At 47.3% G+C, this 24,696-nt stretch overlaps 1 protein-coding gene across 1 annotated transcript; it reads left to right on the forward strand.

The window, feature by feature from the left end:
- The first annotated feature begins 5,287 nt into the window (after positions 1-5,287).
- Positions 5,288-20,282, forward strand: zbtb4 (zinc finger and BTB domain containing 4). Its single transcript, XM_005751525.2, has 2 exons — positions 5,288-5,571; positions 11,582-20,282. Exon 2 carries the CDS (start codon positions 11,598-11,600, stop codon positions 17,082-17,084), a length of 5,487 nt encoding a protein of 1,828 aa, XP_005751582.1. The 5' UTR covers positions 5,288-5,571; positions 11,582-11,597; the 3' UTR covers positions 17,085-20,282.
- Positions 20,283-24,696: the final 4,414 nt, after the last annotated feature.

Consider the following 24,696-nt stretch of genomic DNA (forward strand, 5'->3'; position numbering starts at 1 on the left):
ACCACACTGTAAAAACATCTGCATGTAAAAAGGTGCTCATATTTGTTGATGATTGGTTAATCAAGTGTAGTAGATCAGCAGCTCCTGGCGGTTACTTTCCCTTTTATTTCCTGTGGAAGCAGCAAAGGTGTACTTAGTTATTCACCTATTGCACTTTTGCTTTTGTTAAGAAATTAATGACATGATATATAATCTTTTCCTAGTTTTAAGACTAATAGGGAGCAAGTGAATTTTATTATGTCCTAATATATAAAACCCTAGACTTTAAAGAGGGTGTACTTTCTTTTTGACTGTGTGTTGTAAACTGGGCTTTATGATGGTGTTTATCTGTAGGTCTGAGTAGTCTGTGGAAGAGCTGTTAAACCAGTTAAATGGTGGTTTCTGCTGTTAACTTCATCATGTGGGAGCCGTTTGTTGCGTGGATTTTCTGTTCCATATTACCGGCTTCCTGCACTGATTTTGTTTTTTTGTAAACAGCAGAGACGTGTTTGCAGAGGACAGGCTGCAGCACGCTCATCTCTCTCCCTACGTCTACCGAGGTTTCATCAAATTACTCACAGCACCGCCCCTCTCTCTGTGAGATAAAGCTGAAGGATTAAACACCCAATCGTGTACAGATGTAAACACATGTAAAGCTCATTATTAGCCCGCACGCTTGCAGAAAATGTATATGCTGCGCTTTCACTGCTTTCCTGAGAAACACAGAAACTTGCTGCGTCGTCCTCTTAAAGCTGCTGCTTCCTCTTTAAGAAGGCACTGACATTTGAACTCCTGTAACGTTGTTTGACTTCCCACTTTGATCAGAGTCCAAGTCAGCTGGAGAGCAGGTTAGTCATCCCTTCTCTGAGATCACTGAAGATGTTTTCTAACCCATGAACGGGCCTCGGGTTATATGCACACCAGTGTCCGGGTTAGCAGAAACACAAAGTGAATGTTAAGAGGAAACAAGCAAAGAGAGTGACTGATTCCTATCTCATAACTCTTTTTTTTTTTTTTATTCAACTACAAACAACTGACCGAATAAACACCAAGAACTAAGGATCTGATGCTTGACAAGTCTGGTAAGCAGTAAGCAAGCACGTTTAGAGTTCAGGTGCACTAAAACTCAAACTGACTGCAGGTGTGACTCTGCATATCGTGGATCTGACAGAGATGACGACCTTTCCCTTTCTTCTCAGATACAAGATCCTAGGCTCACTCAAGTGTTTATACTGGAACAACAAGCCTCGTTCAGCACGTCTTTAAGAGATAGACTCGAGCTCTCAGTTGTCTTCATTTAAAGAAAAAAGTCAGACTTCTGGATAAAACGCACTGTGTGTTTCCTTAAAGCGGGTATGAACAGCATGTTTTGTTTTGTTTTTAATTTTAAGAATAGCATGGGGGGTTTATAATCACAAACTACATTGTTGAGGCTACACTGAGCCTTACTGCTTGGATGATGCCATTTCTGGTGCCTCAGTCAGCAGAGTTAGTGACTAGCTGATGAACATAATGTAGCATTTAAAGATTAAAGACTCATATTTCCCCCAGGAGTTAGCTAAGACTAAAAAAAGAAAAGAAAATGAGCGCAAACTTGAGACAATGGATCAAAACATGTTTCAGATGAGTGCTTAATGTGATTAAGATGGCTTAATTTGATAACTATTTGCTAAATTTAAGCTAGTGAAAGTTTAAGACAGCATGTCGAGGTATTTTTACTACTTCACAAACTACTTGCATTTTGAGTACATAGTTTATATCAGCTTCCTATCATGGTTAGAAGAGCGTTGCTACACAGTCTTAAGATTTATGCTGTATTTTAGCATGTGCATCCGTGTCCTCATGCACAAGCTGACAGACCCTGAAAAACAAACAAGGACGCACCTACCAAAGGTTTCCTCCATAATTCAGCCAGACTGCGCAGGGTCCTTTTGATTGCACAGCTGGTATAGTGCTGAGTGAAAACAACAAAAACATTTTAGTTCAGTCCGACCGTACATGTAGAATTAATTCCTTTTAGTTTTCTAAAGAAATCTATTTGAGCTTCAACATCTCGTGTGCGCCCGAGACGAAATCCAAGACTGACGCCGCGACTCAGATAAACACTTTTTTGTTTTCTTCTTCCTTTGGTTAAATATTGAAAGACTTGGTGAGTTAATGGTTTAAATTTTCCACCGACATGGCTTTCTAAGTTTCTCTATCTCTGTGTATTCAGATGTGCGTGTCGCTTGGTAGCACAGCATGAAAAGATATGATCACGTCTGGCCTAACAGCCATGAATAGGGATTGACGGACAACGGGGTGCCTCTGAATGTAGAGTTGGTGGCCGGCTGCAGCCACGGGACAATGCAGGTGCACATGCGTGGACCGAGTGGCTGCACTCCTGTAACACACACTCACTCTCACACACATTGTCTCCGCATCACGCACGCATGAGCTCATTTTCACGACAGACATAATTTTTCATTTTCCAGTTCTCTCTCACATACACACGCTTTGCTTTAAAAACGTGCACGAGTGAGGATGGAGGGTGCAGGAGAAAAAAAAAAAGTTCACTCAACTCCAAGAGCTCGAGAGGTCACAGGAACAACACCCAATCCCAGAGCGGTTCCCATGGAGACAAGTGTGGCAGCGTACAATGAGGGTGAGAGAGACTGATGAAAGAGGGAAAGAGGGAAAGGGCAGGGGAAGAGTAGGAGGAGGAGGGTGGGTTGTTGGCGTCAAGGTTCAGTTGGTGGGTACCGGAGGGGGGTGGGGCGGGGCGTTGAGTCTGGATTGGAGAGGGTGGTCGTTGAGTCTGGATTGGGGAGGGTGGGGGGGGTCTCTCCACTCAAAAGGACAGTGGGAAGTATGATGGTGCTGTAGCATAACAGTACCAGAACATTCTTCCACCCCAGCTCGCATTTTTCTTCCTTCTTGTTCCAGCTGAGAGAATACCTCCTGATCTGAGGCCGCAGAGTGGCTCATGGCTGTCGGAGGAATTTCTACCGACCGCGACACGCAAGGCCGAGAGCAGCGAGGGCGAAGGCAGTTTCTGTTGTGAGGCATTTTGCATGGCTATGCACGAATCAGTGCTCAGATGCAGCTGCAGACCTTGATTAAAGTTGTGCTGCCAAACAAAACTGAGAGTTGTGCCCAGTAGATTTCAGAGTATCCCCAGATACCCCAGCTGACCTAAAAGCCCTTAATTGACAGGAGCAGCGCCATCGACGGTAGCACTTGAACCGTTTTAGCTGAGGGCACGGACAATGGAATGGTGTCCCTGCCCCGGGGTTTGTGGCGCTCTCTCAGCCTTTGGCCACGTTCTCATTTAAAGACGAGTCTGAAAAATTTCGTGCACTGGCCGCTACTCTGGGACAGCACTCTGGTTTTATACCAGAAAAGATTTGATCCACTTTCATAAAATGTGAAGTTTCCTTGTCCCTCAAATCTTAAAATATAAACTAGACCAATACATTAGCCTATGATGGAAAAGAAGTATTTAGGCATAGTAAGAGACAACGGCACACAATAGCCCTAAAGGGAGCTCTGCACGAGTCCCCAAACAGCAAAGATGGAAGATGTCTTTGTCGTTGCAGGGTTGCACGTGGACAGTAGAGGTTCGCAACAGTTTTGTTGCTACTCAGTGTGACAGAAAAGGGTGTTGGCAGTGCAGTGGTTAGCACTGTTGCCTCACAGTAGAAGGTCCTGGGTTCAACTCCATCATCTGGCCGGGCCTTTTTGTGTGGAGTTTGTTCTCTCCAGACACTCTGGCTTCCTCCCAGTCCAAAGTTTCCTCCCAGTTAGTGGGTTTAGGTTAATTGGTGGATTTAAAATTGAGAATGGTTGGCCCTACAGCAGACTGGGAACTTGTCCTAGGTGTACCCTGTCTCTTGTCCTATGACCACTGGGATAAGCTCCAGCTCCCCTCATGTTGGTTCTCTGGACTGTGCCGTTAATGAGATGTAGTCAAAAATCTGAGTTCTGTTTCTACGCATCTGTTGAAATTAAGGTTAGACTGGAGCTTCAAATAACTGCCCAAGTAGGTCCTCAGTTGGGGCTCCAAAGATGTACGCAGAGCACCAAGACTTGCTGCTAGAAAGACTTTGTTTGGTTGATCGGCCTTTCCTCCCACCTTATCCCTGTCACTGAGCTTTGCATCCATCCATGCAGCTCTCCATACTCTCACCGATGAATGGTGGTGCCATCACTTCCTTCCAGCAACAGCTGTTTACTTTGCAAACGTCAGGACGCAGGACTGAATTATTGTGGCTGTGCCGTCTTTCCAAAGTTGTAAAATTCTTTATGACACCACTGTAAAGCGCGCTTGGCCCTTGCACTCGTCGGTCTGACCGGCCTTCCTGGTTGGCGGTGAATTGTTTTGGTACTTGGAGGAACACGCCTCCACCTACGCAGCCTGTTGCATTGTTTTCACACATGCTATTTTAAATCTGAACACCCTTCATGGTTAGCAAGTGAGGTCACGAAGCATGAAAGACATGGGCATCTGCCAGGCAGGGAGAGCATGAGTTTAAGTTGCATCATGGGAAATGTAGGGTTTGGCATTTTTGTTTCTGGGGGGTTGTTTTGAGCTTTGCTTAAAGTTGGGGACGTTCCGGCACCTGCTGAATCAATTTTAGCTGTTCTTTTTTCAAAGTGTCTCTTCCGAATCCCAAAACTTCATCGAAGTGGCGTGCTGAATGGTCGGAGTACCCCCCCCCACACACACACACACACACACACAACACCCTTTATAATGTCTGAGTTTTCCCCCACTGAACTTCACTTGTTTCACAGAGTGCTCCCATCCGCCATTTGACTACCACCAGCCTTGTGCTCTCTCTGTCTCTCTCTCTCTCCCCGTCGGTCTCACTTTCTCGCTGTCTCTCTCCCTCGTTCTCCTCTCACTGTCCCTCCGTCTGTCTGTCCTGGTGCCCAGGTTTTTTGAGTTGGCGTGGTTCCTGTTTGTTTTCAGCCATTTTGGGGACTTGCAGTGCTCGTAACAAACTGCTTAAATGGCGTCCTCTTGCTTGCTTGCTCTCCCACTCTGTCTCCCTCTGCCTCTCTCCCTCCCTCTCCCTATCACTGGGCTTTGTGTATATAAAGTAGTGTGTGTGTGTGTGTGTGTCTGTGCATGTGTGTTAGAGAGGGAAAGGGGGGGGGGACAACACTTCCAAATAAAAGGAAGATTGGATTCAGTGAGGTTGGGGTGGAAGTGGTGGTGGGTCAGTTGAGGGGGTGCAGAGGGATTCACTTGCCGGAGAAGAAGAAGAAAAGAGCAAAAACACTAAGAATCGTGTGTCAGAGGCAAAAAAAACTGGAGTGAGACAGGAGAGAGAGCAAGAAAAGGGGGGAGTGAGCGAGTGAGAGCAAGCAAGTTCGAGTGTGAGAATCGCTCCTGCCCTCTGTCTTCACACACTGCTGCCTGTATGTGTGTGCATGCGTGTGTGCGCCGCCTCTCCCTCCGCTCACTCTCTCTCTCTCTCTCTCCCTCTCTCGCACACACTCCGACGTGCGCATACACAGACCAAAGGGGGAGAGAGAGAGAGAGAGAGAGGGAGTGTGAGGGGAAAGAACACATCGCAGCAGAGATGCAGCAGGAGGTTTTCCGAGGTACGTTCTCTTGTATGCTTGCCTTGCTGAGAGACAGACAGAGAGAATAAGAGGAAGAGAGGCTGAAATCTGTTGTTTTCCTGCTTGTTTTTCCGCTTCACTCTGCTGCTGTGGCGGTGATTGCTCCGCGCGTGAAGAAGGAGGAAAAGGTTTTTATTTTACTGTGCGCGTGCTGGGGCGTGAGTCCTGTGGTGGGTGTGTGCGCTTATGCAGTGTGTGTTTATGGTAGGGTATTTATATGTGTGTGTGTGTGTGTGCGCGCTGGATCTGTGCGTGTGCGTGTGCCAGTAACAGGCCTCGTCCCTCGTCTCCCTCATCCTCTGTCGCTGGCGCACCACGCAGTTCTTTTTCAAGAGCGATGACTCGTTCTGAGATTGTGATGAAACTTTTAATTTATCTCGCGTCTCGGCGAGTCACTGCAGGTCAGGGACTCGAGGGGAGAGGGAGCGAGCGGTGGCGGTCAGCCCGCACCGGTCGGGAAAAGGCGTCAAACACGCGATGCAAGGTTTGTTTTGAGGGGGTCTCTTAAACATGGTGGGCCGGTCCCCCACCTCCTGCATGTGAACTCGCCAACAACATTAGAGGAAGTGTTCTGGTGAGTTTAAATGTCGGATGTAGGCGATGGTAAACATCTCCGGTCCCATCAACAGGTTCTGTCTCTTATTTCGTTTTTTTGGGCCGCCCAGTTTGTCCTCCATTTTACCAGCCTGGTGTTGTGCTGGAGGTTGCCTCACATAGAGCGGTAGAGGGCATATTGATGTCCCCAGCCCAGCATAAGCCTTACTTTTTTCTTTTTTTTTTTCCAAAACAACAGAGCATCTGCTGCCAGCTACTCCCAACATTCCTCGTTCCCCTCCTGGATGCCGAGACAGGTCCCCGAGCTCGGCATGTGGAAAATATGACCCATACTGCCACGGGGTGAGAGGTCATAGGTCAGACAATAGGAAGTGTAGTTCCTCTGCAGCTCTGTTGTGTTGAAAAAAAAAAGAAATAAAAGAAGATGATGATGTTGATAGCGGCGGTTTGCTATTTTAAATGTGGCTGAGTCACACATTAGATGAATTAAGTGCCTTTGAGGCGTTTTTCTGCGCTGGACATTAAAGTGCTGAGATGAAAAGCGTTACCGTCTTTGACTTGGTTAGCTGTGTTTACATAAATGTTTTTGTTTTTTTTCTCACATGCTGCAAACTTAAAAGGATGTGGACAAGCTCAGGAAGCTGGTGCAGCGCTTTGCTGCTCACCCTGCCATGGGTGTACTTGCTGTTCATGGTGACAAACCGCTTTGCTAATACTCGCATGTTAAGAACTTAAATGAGGTTTTCACGCCTTCAGCAGGGACTGCGCATGAAATTGAAAATGATTTGGGGGTGGGGGGAATTACCTCAACAAAGGTCACCGATGCATTGCCGCCGCTCTCCAGAGCTGGGTTGTTTTTTTTTCCCTTCTTCATGTTTTTTGGGTCTCGCTGCTTCCTAATGCCTCCCATGATTCTGTTGCAGCAAGCAGAATTATGGGAATTACGTGCTGGGCTGGGAGCTAACAGAGCGTGGAGAGTGGTGCGTTTTAGACACGGGCAGGTTTGCCGGTGCGTGCAGTGGCATTCGAAAACACCACGATACGACAGTTTACACACAGGGTGGGGGCACGCAGTCAGTCACACTGAGGGATTGCACGAGGGGGGGGGGGATATGAAAGACGAGGAAACCGTAAAATGTGAACACGGGATGGATGTGTTTGAAGTCTCCCCTCCAGCCCCCCCACGCCCCCACTCACACCACCATAACCACTCCCCGAACCATGCCAACTTCCCCTTACCTCCTCCCTCCTGCTCTATCCCATCTGGCTGGCTCCACCACGCCCTCTTGGCCGGGGGGTTGTCGGGAGTTCAGTAGCTGTTCTTGCTAACGATGCCCCCCACCCCACCAACCCACCCACACTCACAACATTATGCACACACACAAACACTCATCTTTGCAGACCTACTGCTGCTTCGATGCCTGGGCCCCTCTGGCTGACCTTCCACAGGGGAGGGCGCCCAGCTACACCTTCGTCTTCCCACATGCTCCTCGCCGCTGGCTCGCCGGCTGGAACACACAGGCCCCCCACATTCACCCTTGCAGGCACTCCTCTTAACCTATCACACACACACAAATACACGCACGAGCACTGATACCATGATTACTTTCAGTAATAATAACATTGCAGTCAGCAGCCTAATTGCTGACTGCAATGTTATTATCACACCACAAATAAAGGGATATCCTGAAAAAGGATTGCAAAGAAGGAAAAACATAAGTCACACACACACACACACACACAGACTTCCTGGTTCAGCTGTGACCTGTAGTTACTGTCAGGTTACTGCCGCTGGTTACAGTTTCCTATTCTATAAGAAACGCATCAAACTCATCCGCGGCATTCAGGGTCAGAGTAAACTCAAGCTAAACTCGGTCCGTCACGGCCTGTTTGATCGTCAAGCTGCTTCTATTTTTTTTTCCCAGGCGTGCAAGTTATCGAAGATATCCTGTTGTTGTGTTGCAGTTGTGTAACAATGATGGCCTAAACTGTGGAAATAAAAAGAAGTTTTAATCAAGGCCTAATTTGGGAGGGTGAATGGCAAAGAGTGAATACCCAGAGGTGAAGTTAATCATTTAAGCACTATTAGTTCAAAATTTAAAGGAGCCATAGGTGCAAGTGTTAGCTGTTTGCACTATATTGATTGTGCCACATTAAGAGGCGCTAAAGCAGCATTAAATCTAATTTGCTTTAATCAGACCTTTTAATATTCAATTATAAGAAGTATGGTTGTGAAAGAGCTGTAAAGGGTTTCCTTTTTATGTCGTTTTCCCTTTGAAGATTAAAAAAAAATCTCAACACTGGTGGTTTGATTTTTGAGAGTGTTTCTGTAAGATGGTTAAAAAAAAACATGGTAACTGAATCCCACCAGTTATTTGTCTATCAGCATGAGTACCAGTTTCAGTGCGGAATAAACAGATTGCTCAACGTCTGGTTCAAGGCCTCGAGCTGGTGCACCAGCCAAACTCCTCTGCCGTCCTGCCTTCTGTTATACAAGGCCAGTTTAGCGGCGATGTTCCCGGTGACTGATTGTCCGTTGCAAATCATACAATTATAAGGGAAAAGTTAAAGTTCTCCACATTTTTCTCCTGCCAAGAGAAAAAAGACCCCAAAGTCAATAAGTCAAACTTGGAGTCCAAGCAGGTCCAAGTTATTTGTTGTGCTGGATAGCACTTTTAATTTCCTAAAGTTAAGGAGTTTAAAGGTTAATGAGAGGAGTACGGTCAGGTAGGCTTTGTTACTTACGGATCAGCGTTTCCCGTAAAACCCTCTCACCTCCATCAAGTGAATTCCTCTGTCTGAGGTTTCTCCTTGCTTTACTCACGCTGCGTGTCATGCTTCCTCTTCGCGCTACTGTGCCTCCTCCCTCTTATTTGCCAATCACAGTTTCCACTGTGGCTCTATTTCTTCCAGTGTCCCTCATTTCAGTTACCTGGGGAAAGCGACTGATAGCAGTAGTGAAAAACAAAAAACGAGCCTTAATTTTCCCTGAAGATTTCCTGCTCGGTGGCAGACAGGGGTTGCGCAGTGAATGCCAGACCCGATTGGGCCCCCATCTGTATCCCCCTAATGGTGTCATGCGTTGGTCATACGTGTTGGCCATGCCGTTACAATGTGCAGTCAACGTTTAATTTGTAATTATAATCAAAACGAGGAACTTTATTGTCACTTTAAATGCACCGATCTTCAACTTTGTGCTATTTTTAAGGTTTTAAAGAATAAAATCCTCCTAATCAAAACCGCTGATGTTTACTTTCTCTTCAGATTTGTCATTTGATGTGGAAAACAAACTGAATCATGCTCAAAGTCTGCCTTTGATCCCTCTGCCTGTCAGCCCAGCGTCTCTGTCTTTACATGAAAGCCGACGCGTTTGCTATAATGCGCGTCGTGTTTACGTGAGCCCGCTCCGTAATTTGGCCCGCACCGGCTGAGCACCTGCTCTCGATGCGCGGTTTTTGTAGTGCCACGAGCATAAATAGACGAACGCTTCACAGGCCGGGCGACGTGTTTATTTGTGCAGAACATCCTGTTGCAGAGAGGTGTGGGAACAGGGTTGCTGTTTATTTTGATTTTTGCCTGGGGACTCTCATGGTCACATTTGTCTGTGCGCCGAGTGTCGAGGTGTTTGTCCACTCATCTGTGTGTGTGTGTGTGTGTGTGTGGAGATAAAGTTGGGACTTTTAAAAGGCAGCCTGTCACAGTCAGGCTGCGTGTTGTGCAGGCTCTGCTTGCACAGTGGCTCCGTGCGTCATAGGGAGATGAAGAGAAAGAGCGAGGGGGCGTCGTACGCATTTTCCTGTCCGCGACGCAAGAATCAGATGAGGGGATGAAATTTTTAGCCTTGGCGCTGTCTCTCAGCGCGTCCGCCCACTTGTAGCAGCCTGGCGCTTGCCATAAGGGATTTCCTGCACAACATCTATCGCTCAGCAAATGTGAGCGACAACGGAGGCCCGTTTCAGTACTGAGCACTGATTCGTGCACCCTTGCTCTGATTTAGATCTGAAAGCCGGCATGAACCGCTTTATTGTCCCTTGCATAACAAAGAGCATGTGCCGCTGCTTGCACCCAGTATGTGATTAAAAGACACTTCTGTTTTCCTTCCGTTGGCTACATGTCACTCCAGCTGCATCCTCAGTGTTAGGCCGCTGTGCACTCAGATTCACCCTTTGGTTTTGAATATCATTTACAAGCAGGCCCTTCCATGTTGAACTGCTTTGTTTATGCCGGCCTGTCTTGCCTGTGGGTGAGAGTGTATGCAGAGTGCACGTATGTGCTCTGCGTGTGTGTGGTAGCATTAGCCTGGGCTCCTGTTTGTCTGACGGTGCCGTGTGTCTGACTGTTCCTATATTAACCCCCCCCCCCCTTCTTTTTCACTAACCCACACACTCTTTCTGTCTCCCTTTTTTTCTGTCACCCTTTCACTCTCCCTCATCCTCACCCTCTTTTCTTCTTCTCTGTCTCTCCCTCCTCTTTCCTCTGCAATAACAGTGCTGACCTAGTTTCTGCCTGTTCAGGGCTGCCTGTGGAATTTTACAGCGGCCTGCCTTCCTGGCTGCTTTGCTGCTCGAAACGAAGGCAGAAAAGCATGACTGAGGATTTTTCTCCTCGTCACATCATTACGGCCCAATCCCGTCTCTGCCCCCCCCCAAATCTGCAGACCTAAACAAATGAACCCGCAATAAATAAGTGATAACAGCGAGCTGACTGCCGGTACGCGATTCTGCTGCTTTCTCATTTATGGTACATTTTTGCAGTGGCACTGCAACCGCCACCGTAGCAGGCGAATTAGGATGGAAATGAGGATAGCCTGTCGCTCATCTTCTCCGGCTTAGCCGAGATTGTACCGGATGCAGAGGGCAGAAAAACACCCCTTCTCTGTGCACATGCATGCAATCTCCCTCCCCCCCCCCATCCCCGCCTTCACAAATAAATGGTTAGAGTCATGCCTGGCAAATACTAGCCACTGCCAGGAATGGCTAACAAGGCTCTTGCTCACATATAAGGAGAGAGCGGGACTATTTTTATGCGTGTTGGGGCCACGAATCTAAGTCAGCAATTTATTCCGCGGGAATCTTGATTAAATCTGAACGCCTTCCAATTAGGCATAGGGAATGTTGTGTCACAGCCTAGAGAGAGAGATGGATCGCTGGAATGCGTTTCTGAAAGCTTGGCTGTGGCACGCTGAAATCTAAACCAGCACTGCCGCAGATTCATTCCTTCCCCCTCTGCCCTCTCCCTCCCTGCACTCACCATTCCTGCCTGAGCAGTCGGGAGTTCAGCATAGCTGGGCATTTAGTCTTCTCCACCGTTTGTCATGATTGCGTCTGCAAAAGTTTTGGGTGTAATGTCCATTTTCTACTTTATGTATGTTTTGTATATATACCATGGTATGCTTATAATGCTAATACCTTCTTTCTGATTTTTTTTCTTTCAGATTTCGGGGGGTGGTCATGGTGTCCGGTGAGGTGTGGGACCCCCTCCGTGTGGGCCATATTCCGTCACGTCTGAGTGAACAACGCCCGGCTTCCCTCTGCAAACCCGCACGGACTGCAGCTAAGGACCCCACCTCACACCAAAGTCAGCGACTGTCCCCTTTGTCTTCCCCGCCGCTGCTGCCAGTGGTTCAAAACACCCTTCACCCAGCTCGAGCTTCCTCCTTGCATCCGCCTGTCAGTTTGTACGGCTCAAACAAGGTCAAAGGACTACACAAACCAGTACACCGTCCTGGTGTGACTTCCCAGTCTGAAGAAGAAAAAGAAGAGGAGGGGGAGGAAGGGGAAGCTGAGCGCTTGGAGATGAAGGGTAAAAGGCTCGGAGGCCGGGGAGAGACCACAATGGAGGACAGGTTAGAGGATATGGGTGATGGACCTAAAAATGCAAAAATCACCCTAAGCTTCCCGCTCAGTGCAGCCCCCCTTCCGACCTCTCTGACATCACCAAACCACTGTCATGGCTCCTCCTCCTCATCTTCCCCTTCCCCCCACCGACGGCGACCGTCGTCCAAAAGCTCAGACAAGGGGTCGCTGTGGAAACTGGATGCCACCATGGACGTAAAGCACAGACCTTTTAAACCCCCAAGACACGACAGCTCTCCGTCCTCTTCGCCCTCCTCCTCCTCATCTCCCATGACTGTTCATGCACTCATCAGAAAGGACATCAAATCGCCACCTCCTCTAAAGTGCTCCAAGCTCAGTTCAGAGACTCAGTTTCACAGGTCGCCACCAAGATCCTCCACCGGGCCTTTTGGGGGATGTTATGCTAGAGATGGATGGGATGAAAGGCACAGGGCGGCCAACGGTACAGCCTCCCCCTCACAGACTGCTCAGATCCTCTTCAGCCTGGGCACATCAGCCTATCAGAGAGGCGGGGATGCAGAGAGACGAGAGAAAATAACAGGAAGGCCATCTGGGAAAGCTGGGAGCCCTCACGGACCAAGTCTTCACCCACCCACCCTCCATCTCCCTCCCCCTTTACCACCACCACCTCCTCCTCCCTCCGAGGGCCTCACCGCACCCCCACACTCATCCTCCTACTCCCCTACTGACAGCCTGAAGCCCGAACTGATTTGTGGCGTGTGCCATCGGCTGTTTAGCTCAGCCTCCTCCCTCACGGTCCACATGCGGCTGCATCGTGGCAGCCGCGCCCTTTGCTGCCGTTACTGTGGCAAGGTCTTTATCCACAGCAAGAGACTGCAATCCCACGAGGCCTCCTGCAGGGTGCCAGGCCTGCCCTCTAATAGCCTTCGCCCTCCTTCTCTCACTATACAGCCAAAGGAGGAGCCGCTGGAGGAGGGCGAGGTGAGAGTGGAGGGGGGAATGATTGTGGGAGAGACAGACATCAGCAAGGCACGGCCAGGGAAGAAAGCACGAAGCCTCCTGGCGCGTATCCAAGGTGATGATGCAGCAGGCACAGAGGTGCTGGCGGGTGATGAGAACCATTTTGTGAAGGTGGTAGACGGCAATGTCATCTACTTCTGCTCTGTGTGCGAGCGCTCCTACATGACCCTCTCCAGCCTGAAGCGTCACTCTAATGTGCACTCCTGGCGCCGCAAATATCCGTGCCATTTCTGCGACAAGGTCTTTGCCCTGGCCGAGTACCGCACAAAGCATGAGGTGTGGCACACAGGAGAGCGCCGCTACCAGTGCATCTTCTGCTGGGATGCCTTCGCCACGTACTACAATCTCAAAACCCATCAGAAGACCATCCATGGGATTAATCCCAGCCTCATCTCCAGTGAGAAGACAGCTAACGGGGGTTATAAGCAGAAAGCTAACGCCCTCAAACTGTACCGTCTTCTTCCCATGCGCTCCCAGAAGAGACCCTACAAGACTTACAGTGACAGTTTGCATAACGGCCTGCTCCTGCCACCAACCGAAACACCTCCCCTCTCCCTGCCAGGCCTGGGCTGTGCTCTGGGCCCCGGGGACCTGCAAAGCCTAATCAGTGGGGCCCACCCTCAGAGTCTAAAGCCTGACCCAGATGCCTTCCCTGATGGATTCCCTGTCTCTGTGACTGCTGAGCACAGGGACCTCTCTGCACTAACACCCCTCCCCCAGGTAGATATGTCCCAGGTTAGAAAACATGAGAGTGAAGACATTGAGTCAGAGCAGGGGAGAGGTAGTGGCAACTTCAAAATGTCCAACAGCAGTAAAACCAAAAGTCTCAAGAGTGGTAGAGGCACAGAGACGAGCATGCCTTCTGTGATAACATATGGCCATACAAAGCCCTCCGTCATAGTTCACGGGACAGCTGTGTCATCCTCTGTCATTGTGCATAGCAATCAGGTCACGTCTGGAAGCGAGAAAAGCCCAGTGAACAGCCCATCCCCCGAAAACAGTGACAGTCAGACTGTAGTCAAGGGCCCGTCTCGGCCCATCAAAAAGCAAAGGGACAGCATAGATAATCACAGAAAGAGGTCAAGAGACAGTTCAGATACGGCAGAGGAGGGCTCGAGAGGCAGGCAGGACAGAGAGACAGGCAGATTATTTCACAAATCACGTAAGTCCCACAGCAAGAGTGATATCTCTAACTCAAAGCAGCTGTCAGCATCTGTAGGGTCACAGGTCAAAGAGGCAGGGCCACTGTGTCAGATTACTGTACGTATTGGTGAGGAGGCCATAGTGAAGCGCAGTATATCTGAGACAGACCTCAGGAGAGATAAGAGCCTTTCTCCCCCCAAAACCAAACGCAGTGAAACGTCATCTGTGCGGGACGCCAAGGAACCACGCCACTCTCACTCCCACCACCACCACCACCACCACCACAGACACCGCCTCCAAAGCAGAGCCAGCATGGAAGCAGAGGGCAATAAGGAAGGTGGAGACTCTGAGGAGGAGGAGGAAGAAGAAGAAGTGGTCAGGAAAAAGAGCCCCAAATCCCCCAGTGAAGTGAGGGAGTACTACTTTCGTCAGGAGGTGCGCGAGCTCGAGAGTGACCATGACACAGAGGACAATTTATGGCGACCTTACTACTCCTATAAGCCCAAGAGAAAGGCCCAAGCACATCTACAGAGGGTAAAGAGCTGGCAGAGGAAGCTAAAGTACAAGCGCTCCATCCGGCTGAAGAGGAGGGCAGAGAGGCTTAAGAACCTTTCAAATAAAGAAACAGAGAAATCACAAGATGAAGAAGAGGATGCAACAACTGAGGAGGCTGAAAAACTGCCAAAAGCTAACAGAGACAAGGGAGAGGGGGAAAAGAAAGATAAAAATAAAGAGGCTGAAGAAGAGGTTAAGGAAACCCGCCATGAGGTTTCCACCTCTCCTGTGCACTCTCCAAAACCTCCTCAGTCTACCTCAGTGGCTCCTACAGGAATAAAACGGCGGCCGTGGACTAACGGGAACGCAGCTGAGTGTGGTACGTGCGGCCGCTGGTTCTCGAGCCCCAGAAAACGAGACAAACACGAGCTGAGCCACCTGCTGGAGTTTGTTTGCCTTTTCTGTCGAGCCACTTTCCCCTCGAGGGATAAGCTGGAAGACCACCAGAGAGCCCAGCATCCCAAACCTACTGAAGCCCCCTGTGCACCTCTCAAAGCTGCTCACGAACAAGTAGAAGGGGTCAAACCTGTGCCAGAGATTTCAAAATATGATGAAGATAAGGGGGGACAGGGTGGCCTGGGAGGGAGTCACTCTAGTCCAACTCGTCTAAGCAGAAGGGCCTTATCACGACACACGTGCCCACAGTGTCACAAGGTGTGCAAGACATCCTCAGCTCTGAATCGACACATCCGACGCCACGAGCTCAGCAGTTCTCCAGAGAGAGAAAGAGAAGATAAAGACACAGAGCCAAAAACAGCAGAGACAGTTGCCGACATTCTTAGCAGAGAGAATGAAAAAGCAGAGCTTCCCAGTGCTCTCTCTGTTTCAGTCATCAGCTATTCGACGCCAGAGCCGCCCAGCAGTGGCGAGTGCTTGGCGTCGCAGCAGCCTGAGGAGCACCTCTGTGAGCTCACAGATCATCAGGTGTCAGAAACCAGTGACAAACCTGAACTAACAGAGCCCACACTTCCAGCTCCAGAGAGAGAGCCACCAAAAGCTGCAGACCCTCCGTTAGACGCCCCAGTAAACCTTACACCCACCAACCACAAATTAACATCTGCCACGCCCTCCACCCTCCAGACCGTGCTCGTCATGAACGGATCTGAATGTATTGACTACCGCACTCCCAGCAAAAAGCACCTAGACAGTCAGATCCACAGAATACCCAGCCCTGTGCACGCTGTGGCATCCGCCAACACCTCCCCAAATGTGCCCATGACATCACAGACCAGAATAACCACTGCTGCTCCTCCTGTTTCCATGACAACATCTTCCAGCTCCGAGGGGGGATTCATGAAACGGGATGGGGTCATTATGGACAGAGAGAGACAGGGTGGGAGCAGTTTATTTCTACACGCCGGCTACGAGGAGCCCCCTCTGGTGCAAGATCTCAGAGTCCAGTCCCTGTCCCGCAGTCCCTCTCCCAATGAAGCACAAGACCTGACCATGTCCTCAATACTAGCTCGCGAGAGGGAGATAGAGAGGCAAAGAGAGAAAGAGAGGGAGCTGGAGAGACAGAGAGCGCGGGAGAGGGAGAAAGAAATTGTGAGGGAGAGAGAAAAAGAACTAGAGAGGGTCCACCAAGTCAGTAGAGCTGCTCACATCCCAGAGGACCAGATCACACTTTTGGTCCCCAAAGAGGAGCCCTTGAGCCCCGTCCCATCTCCCCAACATATCCCCACTCAAACCACTATTAATGGACCCTCATCACACAGGCACACTCCCAAATCCCCCTGCCGGTCACCTTCGACCATTGGACTGATAGCTCAAACCAACCACCAGGTTCACTCCAGTTCACAAGGACTTGACAGGCTTACGCTGCCCACTGGAGCAGCTGGTGCCGGCGACCGCCCCTCTGCCCACGCTCTGCTTCTCCCCCGAGCCCCGCAGCCACCTGAACCGGAGCACCAGGATACCGTTTCTTCTAGAGATTCCCAGCAAGGTAACACCACCCCAGTGGGTTACCCCTCCCAGGATTATCCACTACCCCTCATTGTGCCGGACAGCTACCGCTCTGGTAAGAAGCAGGAGGAAAACCTGCTCATGTCCTCCTACCCGCCTGGAACGCTTCCCTTTGGCCCCTTGGGAAAAGTGATGGTCCCTAATGGCGGGGACCTGGCCAAGCTGCCATTCTATCCGGACCCCTACCAGCTGCTGTATGGGCCCCAGTTCCTGGCCTATCCCTACAACTTGGCAGCGCTGCCCGTGGCTCTGAATATGATGGCACCGGGGGGAGACAAAGTGGAGCCTCTGCCCTTCCTCCCTGCCATCTTCAACTACGCAGCAACTGCCGGGCCTTACATGGGGGCGGCCCCCCATCCCCTCGTGGCAAACCCAAGCCTCTACAGCGGCAGCAGCGGCAGCAGCAAAAAGCAACGGGACAACAGCAGCAGCAAACCCTAGGACAGCCACGCATTAAAAGGAATATAATTCAAAGGGGACAGCCTCATGTGTTCAGGCTGGGAGCGGGAGGAGTGCATACACTGGCACGGCACCCCTGCCTCTCTTTAATCCAGCAGAGATCGGAGTTAGGAAGCAAAAGTGTGAAGGGAGGAGAAGAAGCAAAGAAACTCTCCTGCCTTTACTCCTGCTCGCCTCTCTCCGCATCTCTCCCGCCCAGCTGTAGCGTGTTATAGATCTAGAGCTCGATTAATCTTCCTCTTTGACTCATTATATTATCTATAATATAAGAATTAAGAACTGCTAACAGGGTGTGTGTTTTGTGAAAAAAAGAAAAAAAATTAGTTCAGTCTACTTCCCTTTATAGTCACCGCATAACGAGGATAAAGGCTCTTCAGGGAAGGCTTGTGTGGGCAAGGATGAGGCAGAGGAGTCCTTATTCAACACGGCTGGAGGTGGTGAAGCATTAAACGACTCAAACCTTTTGCGTGCGTTTGTACGAGTGAGCGAGTGAGAACAGCAGGCGTGTCCCGCTGGTGTAAAAGTGTCCACGAGAGGTATATATGTGAGCTTTTACATGAACATGTACAGCAGGTAGCGATGTGTGCATGCAGGGGTTGAGCATTAACTGCATATGTGCGAAAGTGTGTGAGTTTGGGTGTGTGGGAATAAGATCATTCCGTTTGAGACGCACACAGCATTCCTACTCTAGTCGGAAAAGCTACCGTAGGTCAATGTGTAGAAGTGCATTTAGAAGCGATTCTTCATATCCAAATCATTAAGAAGTCGAAGCTGTGGCTGGACGCGAGTCTATGACAATGACAGATCACCTGAGCTTCTGAGGCCTGTCAGCGAACCTGGCGACTCCGGGGGCCAGATGACACTGTAGGATCTGTATAGCATTCACCATAGTTTATACCTTATGTGCACAAACTAGAAAAGTAGTGGTCACTTAAAAGGGACACTTGTAGCTGCTTTGGAAATGTAGCTGGCCACTGGGTAAGAATTAAAGGCTGGTAGACCATTGCACTTCCGTTTTTTCATCTCATTTCCTTCACTTAAAAACTTAAAAAGAAAAAAAAAACTGAAAATACTACTAAAAAAAAAAAAAGAAAGGTCAGCCTTCATGTTGCGTAGCTTTTTCCCCTCTTTGACTGGAAGAGGAAAAGGCTCCATTTTCTAAGCCAGGAAGAAGAGAGCAAAGAATGAGGGGGGAGAAAGAGAAATGAATTCAGGGTATTGAGTTGTTTCTGAAGAGGAAAGAGAAATATATGGGCACAAAACTGCTGGACTCTGAACAGAAGTGCTCCGTAGAAATGACGCTGCGGACGAAAAATGTTGTCCTGCTCCATAACTGTGAGGAGATTGGAAAAAGAAAAAAAAAGTCTGAACTATTCCCTTCCTGCCTTGTGTTATTAGCGAGAGGTAGGAAAAGGCCAAAAAGCGGTGGCCGACACTCTCCAGACGCCCTCGCGGTGGGGCCTTTTTGTTAAGTGTAATGTTATCTCTCTATATGTTTGTTCCGTTGAAAAGATGTTGTTGTTTATGTTGTTTAGCCCTACCAGGTGGGGAAAGTGGCTTCGGCGGAAAAGAGGGGAGGGTAAAAACTTCAAAATATGAATGTAAATTTAGTCATGAGGTTAATGAAGTACAGCTACATTAATGGTAGAGTTGTTTTTTTGTTTGGGTTTTTTTTTTTTTTTGTTTTTTCCAAGTTCCTGTTTTGTTTTCTGTTTTGACACAAATAACCTGTTAAAAGAACCGTATAACGTCTGGTATGCATATATACAGTAGTCCTAGGAACATGTCAGTAAACTTTGGTTCTGTATCCACAAAGCATGAGCAACACTCGCTTCCTAACCGTTTATATCCTCGGCAAATCTGGCATTGTGCGCACAGCTTCTGTTTTGTTTCCTTTTATATATATTTTTTCTGGTCTCTAAATCATCCATATCTGTTATGTTTTTGATGTATTATTTGGAAAAAATTCCACAAAAATTAGCCGCCACTTTTCTTTTTTTTTTTTACTTCTCACGGTCACTTTGTAGGCGCTATTTTAATCCCACCCCCTCCCCGCCCCTCGCCCCTCTCCCCCTCGAGCATACACTCGCTCGCTGCACCTTCTTTTGTTTTTGTTACTGGTGTTGTTGTTCTGAGTGACGACGTTTCGGTGTGTGATGGTACTCGGGCACCTTTTTGGTCCAGGTGGGAGTGTTGAAAACACTGTGTGACCGACTGCAGGGGTGCACAGGCGTCCCCCTTGGGTGTGGTTACAAGCCTTTTTATTTTTAAATGGTTTTTTTGATTTGTTTTTTTGTATGTTTGGGGTACGTGTTGTGTACGAGAGCGAGCGGCTGCGCGACGTGAATAAGAAAACCAAAATAAATCTGCCTAAGCAGCATATCCCTTGGCAGTATATGGGCCACCTGTTTTGTTTTTCTTTTCTTTTCTGTGGGTTAGTTTGAGTGTAAAATAAAAAGCCTTTCTGTCTCCAATACACTATCTCAAGCCATTCCTGTAGACGGACATGTTTGTGTTTCGCGGGGGTGTTTTTGGACCATAGTTTCTTATGCCATAGTTTGCTCTCATGGTTATCATACAGACCAAAAGCATGCAAATCGACGTATTGTAGTGACTGGACTGGAATCTGGAGGTTTAAAAAATCAAACTAAACAAAACAACTATTTACTGTATGTTTTAGTTTCAATGAATGTGCCTCTGCTTTGATATTTAAATAATTATAGTAAGATGTGGATCTGCCAGATTTCAACTGTTAAAGGTGCCTTGTTATGGCATAAGAAATTTGAATTAGCATTTTTTTTTCCTTGAGAAATGATGATTTGGAGATAGAGTTCTTGGCTTTGTTTGCTACGAAGCTGTTCATAGATATAGGAGTGTGGCTAAACTGTTTTGGTATCGTGTACATGTCTAGGGTAATACTGTGCCATATAGAGCCCACAGAATATGTTATTGTTATTTTTAAAAGATGTTTTAATGTTGCCTGATGACTTTGTCTTTAGATTTGATACAAAGGCTTGTAGCCACAGCTCTCCCAAAGTCTGTAGTTTCCTCTCTCCGACATTCTACTTCTCCTCCTCCCCTCCACCCCAACCCCACCCCGTTTCCGTCTCCCTTTCTTTCTCTTTGCTGCAATCAAACAAAATAAAGTATTAACCTGATGACCCAGCGAAATCAGCTCGAGCTTGGTGCTGCGTGTGTTGTTTTGTGGTTGTTCTTGTTCATGTTGATGATGTGTCCAATCTGTACAAGTTGATCAAGCGCCCTTAATACGAACCATGTGTTTAAAGTCAGCAGATGTCTGCTTTTGCATTGTTTGTGAAATGTGCGTTTAATATTTAGCAGATCGGGGGGGGGGGGGGGGAAGCTTTGTTTTGAAGACGCATGTCATCTCTCCCCTCCAAAAACTCAGAATGTATGGATTTTTCTTCTGGCCTGTGCTGATTTTTATCCTCCAAGATTGTTTTGGTGCGAGTTGCCCAGTTTGGGAGATATCAGCTGTAAGCTGAGACGTCTGCCTTCTTCTATTCAATATAATGGAACCAGATGGCTCTCGCTTTACTGTGCTGAGAGTGCCAAAAAACAAAAAAACAAAACAAACAAAGAAAAAGATGCATCGGAAAAGCGAAGAAGGAAAAGTAGAAATTCATTCAGCTATTTCTGAGTAGGAGGAAAAATATGTGGGCACGAATCATGAAGTGAATACTCAAAAATCTTGTTATGAGCAGTTTCATCAGGAGCTTTGACTGCATGAGCCAGCTAACATGACAGCTCAGCTGATCCATTGTAATATTTGCATCCTGTCACGCTGTCACAAGCACGATCTCTGGATACGGCTGGCTGACGTGGTTCACTTGGAAAGAAAATATCTGAAACAGCTGAACAACTCGCAGCAAACCAAACTAGGTCACATGTGGATAAAATATGGCCCGAGGCCCAAAACGGGCCCGTGGATCATCTAGAGCTGGCCCCTGACGTTCTAAGAGGAAAACTAAGCACACAACCATAAAAATACCAATAAAAAGCAGCACTGTGATAACAGATATTGAGGCGAAGGACTGTTATAAGTCTGCACTGCTCAATTTCAACTTAAAGCACTCCACTTTTTTGTAATGATCTATAACAGTTTTACTCTAATGGTAAATGAGGCCGTATTTTTGTAGATGCAACAATTCAACAAGTTTTCCTTTGCTTAGTGTGAAAAAAACTTGACCTGCCCTCATCTAAAGGAATAAATCTTCTTATTTTGGATCCAAACATGCCATTTCTAAAAAATCTTTAATCTAGGAATTTTTGTCTTAGTTTCAGTAATCAATTGGGGAGCGTTTCTAATATGTGTCAGTTACCATTGTTTACTTGTGAATAGTGGTTTCAGAGGCAAAGATTGATTAATATGATCAACATGGGCATCTGATCAGATTTAAGAACAGACCAAGTGCTTTAAGCTTTATTTCTCACTTTATATTAAATGCATGTTTAAAAAAGACACGTGGACTGTAATGCAAGCCAAAGCAATATGAGCCTTTTGTTTTATTACACTTCTCTAAAAGGTTGTTTTTTTTTGGGGGGGGGGGGGGGGGGTACTCAGAGAGAGAAACCAGTTTATTTTCTATATTGTGATTGTTTTTAATCAGGGCTTCATATATCATCCAGGGCCTGTATAACAGAACATTCTACTGCTAAAAACACACCTGCTGACGGTGTTTTCCTCGACTCCCAAACCCCCTCTGTAGAAACGTTTGATCCTAACGTCCCGACAAAATAAAAGCAAATGCTGAAATCTGCATTTGTGGAAAAGGTGAAACAAAGAATTCATCATAAAGTAAGAATTTACCGTTCACCTGTAGCGTCTCTGCTTAATCATTCGTGTCAGCTTAGTTGGCTGCTGAGAAAGAAACCTGAGCCTGATCACAGATTACCATCACCGAATGAGCACTAGTGACACTCAGTGGATTATCCAGGAACAGCCAGTCCTAAAACGTGAGGTAACAGATGAATTGCCTTTGAACATATTAAAGGGACAGATCACTCCAACATCAAAATGACATGTTTTGACCTCTGATCCGTAGCTCCAATTATCCTTCCAGATCAGGGGTATCAAACATGCAGCCCAGGGGCCAAATCCCGGCCCGTCAAAGGATCCCCCTGCCCCACTGTGCGGCTTCAGAAGGTGGGAAATAAAAATGCTTTGAATTCATTAATAAAGTATTTCTATATTTTAAAGTTGTTAGGATTATAAAGAATTTAAATACTCTTTTCATCAAAAATATGTGTATGCATTTGAATCAACTGGAGATAGCAGCCTTTCCCCACTGAGGTCTTTTAATCTTGCCAAATTGTATGTTTTGCCAGCAGGCAGTGGAGACCACTCACTGAAAAGGAGGAATCTATGGACGGTAAAATGGTAAATGGCCTGTATTTGTATAGCGCTTTACTCCTCCCTAAGGACCCCAAAGCGCTTTACACATCCAGTCATCCACCCATTCACACACACATTCACACACTGGTGATGGCAAGCTACAATGTAGCCACAGCCACCCTGGGGCGCACTGACAGAGGCGATGCAACTAGAGGCGGGCGGATCGATATCAGTACCAGTGCTAGTATTGGTATGGGATCAATACTAAGTTATACTCTGTTTCTACCCTCTAAATTCCGTGTGTAGTTCACTGAACATTTTACATGTTTTTGTTGTTTGTTCCCAGAAATAAAAAAAGAACTCAAACGTGCACTATGAATAATATCTTAAACTTTTTTCGTGTTGACTGTTTTATTTATAACCTATACCACATTTAAAGAACAGAAGCTGACAAAAAAAATAGTTTCAAAATACATAAAAATCTGAAACTTGCACTTTGTTGTGTTAACTAATAATTGTGGAAAGTAAACATCACAATGGTCATTAAAATTGATGATGATTAATCTCATAAATCATGCTTTCCCCTGAATAAGCTTATTTTATAGGTTAAAAGTATCGGTACTAGTATTGGCAACACTGCTGGGGAATGCGCAAATAAATATCACCAGTTAACCTAAAACCGAGTTAAACTGGAACGCCATTAACACCGGTGTGTGGACGAGTATCCTCCGACCTGCACAGTTCAGGGTCTCGTTATCATGTGGAGGGCAGAGGCGAGCAGGCGAGAAAGCTGCTCGCAGACGTCCTGCCGCCTGCCTACAGCAATGACTCATTGGTCACGTGATAGTCACAGTCATGCCTTCTGATTGGTCCAGAATCTAACGCAGACGACCAATCATCCTGCGATGCGGAAATAACGTCTCCAAAACGACAACAACGTAGCGGGAAATTGAAAGGAGAAGCAGCTGGTAACAGTGCACAGTTTCTGCAACTTTAGGTTCTAAGTTAATTTACAGTTTAAAATGGTATCTTTAGAGCTTCAAGCGATGTTTCCTGGTTTTCTCTGTGGACGCGGTATGTTGCCGCTAGTTTAGTGTTTCCTCGTAAAATCTCGTAAAAGTATTGACTGCAATGAACGCTGTATTTATTTTGACATGTTGCTCAAAAAGGCTGTAAATCTGTGACTTAGCAGTTCCCTGTCCTCTCTATCAGCCATTCCAACTTCTTGTTTCACAGGAGTCACCGATGCAAGTCATCTGCCTCCATCCTCCTCCTCTGTCATACCAACCCTCTACAGATCCACTTACACTACATCCATGAATCTCCTCTGTGGTCTTCCTCTTTTCCTCCTGCCTGGCAGCTCCATCTTCAACATCCTTTGTCCAGTATATCCACCGTCCCACCTCTGCACATGTCCAAACCATCTCAGCCTGAGCTGTCCGTCTGATGCACACATTTTCAGTCTTTCTATCAGTCCCACCATCTCCAAATTATACATCACAGCAGATCTCTCTACCATCTTGTAAACCTCCCTGTCACTCTTGTTGTTATCCTCCTGTCACAAATCACCCTGACACTTGTCTCCACCCGCTCCGCCCTGCCTGTGCTCTCTTTCACGTGCACACTGTCTTTTGCTTTCAATGGATGATCTCAGGTATCCAGTGGAGCAGAACCACTGGATCATCATAGTGCAGGGTTTTGGGTGACAACATGTCCCTATTTATGTGGGACTGCACTTGTCCCCCTATGCCACACCTGGAGAAAATAACCCACATTTTGATTGGCTCTGCAGAACATGCACTGTTCCAAAACCTGTCTTTTACCCAGTGTATATGAAGGAAAACTTTTTTTTTATAATACTCAGGAAAAGATTGTCTAATGCCATACTCACCAGGGAAAGTTACACGTCACTAAAATGTCACAAGCTAGCAGATTATGTTCAGTATGATGGAAAGAACTGCAGAAAAATGAAGCAGCAGTATGTACTGAAAAATGGAGTAATGAAATAACAGTGAAATAAAAGGAATTTATTGGAATATATAAATACTGCTGCGTGAGACCATAAGAACAAGCTTAAGCTTCCTTTTATCCTCATTGTGTTTACCTAGCAAGAAAGTTGGAAGTGTGTTAGATTTGACCTCTGTATGCTAAATAAAGCTGGGAAAATGTACGTTTTAGTGTACTGTACAAACATTTCAGGCGACCTCTCAACTATGTTGACATGTCCCACTTCACCCC

The sequence above is a fragment of the Pundamilia nyererei genome, unplaced genomic scaffold (assembly GCF_000239375.1).
Source record: "Pundamilia nyererei isolate P.nyererei 1_Seehausen unplaced genomic scaffold, PunNye1.0 scaffold00315, whole genome shotgun sequence".
Lineage (NCBI taxonomy): Eukaryota > Metazoa > Chordata > Actinopteri > Cichliformes > Cichlidae > Pundamilia > Pundamilia nyererei.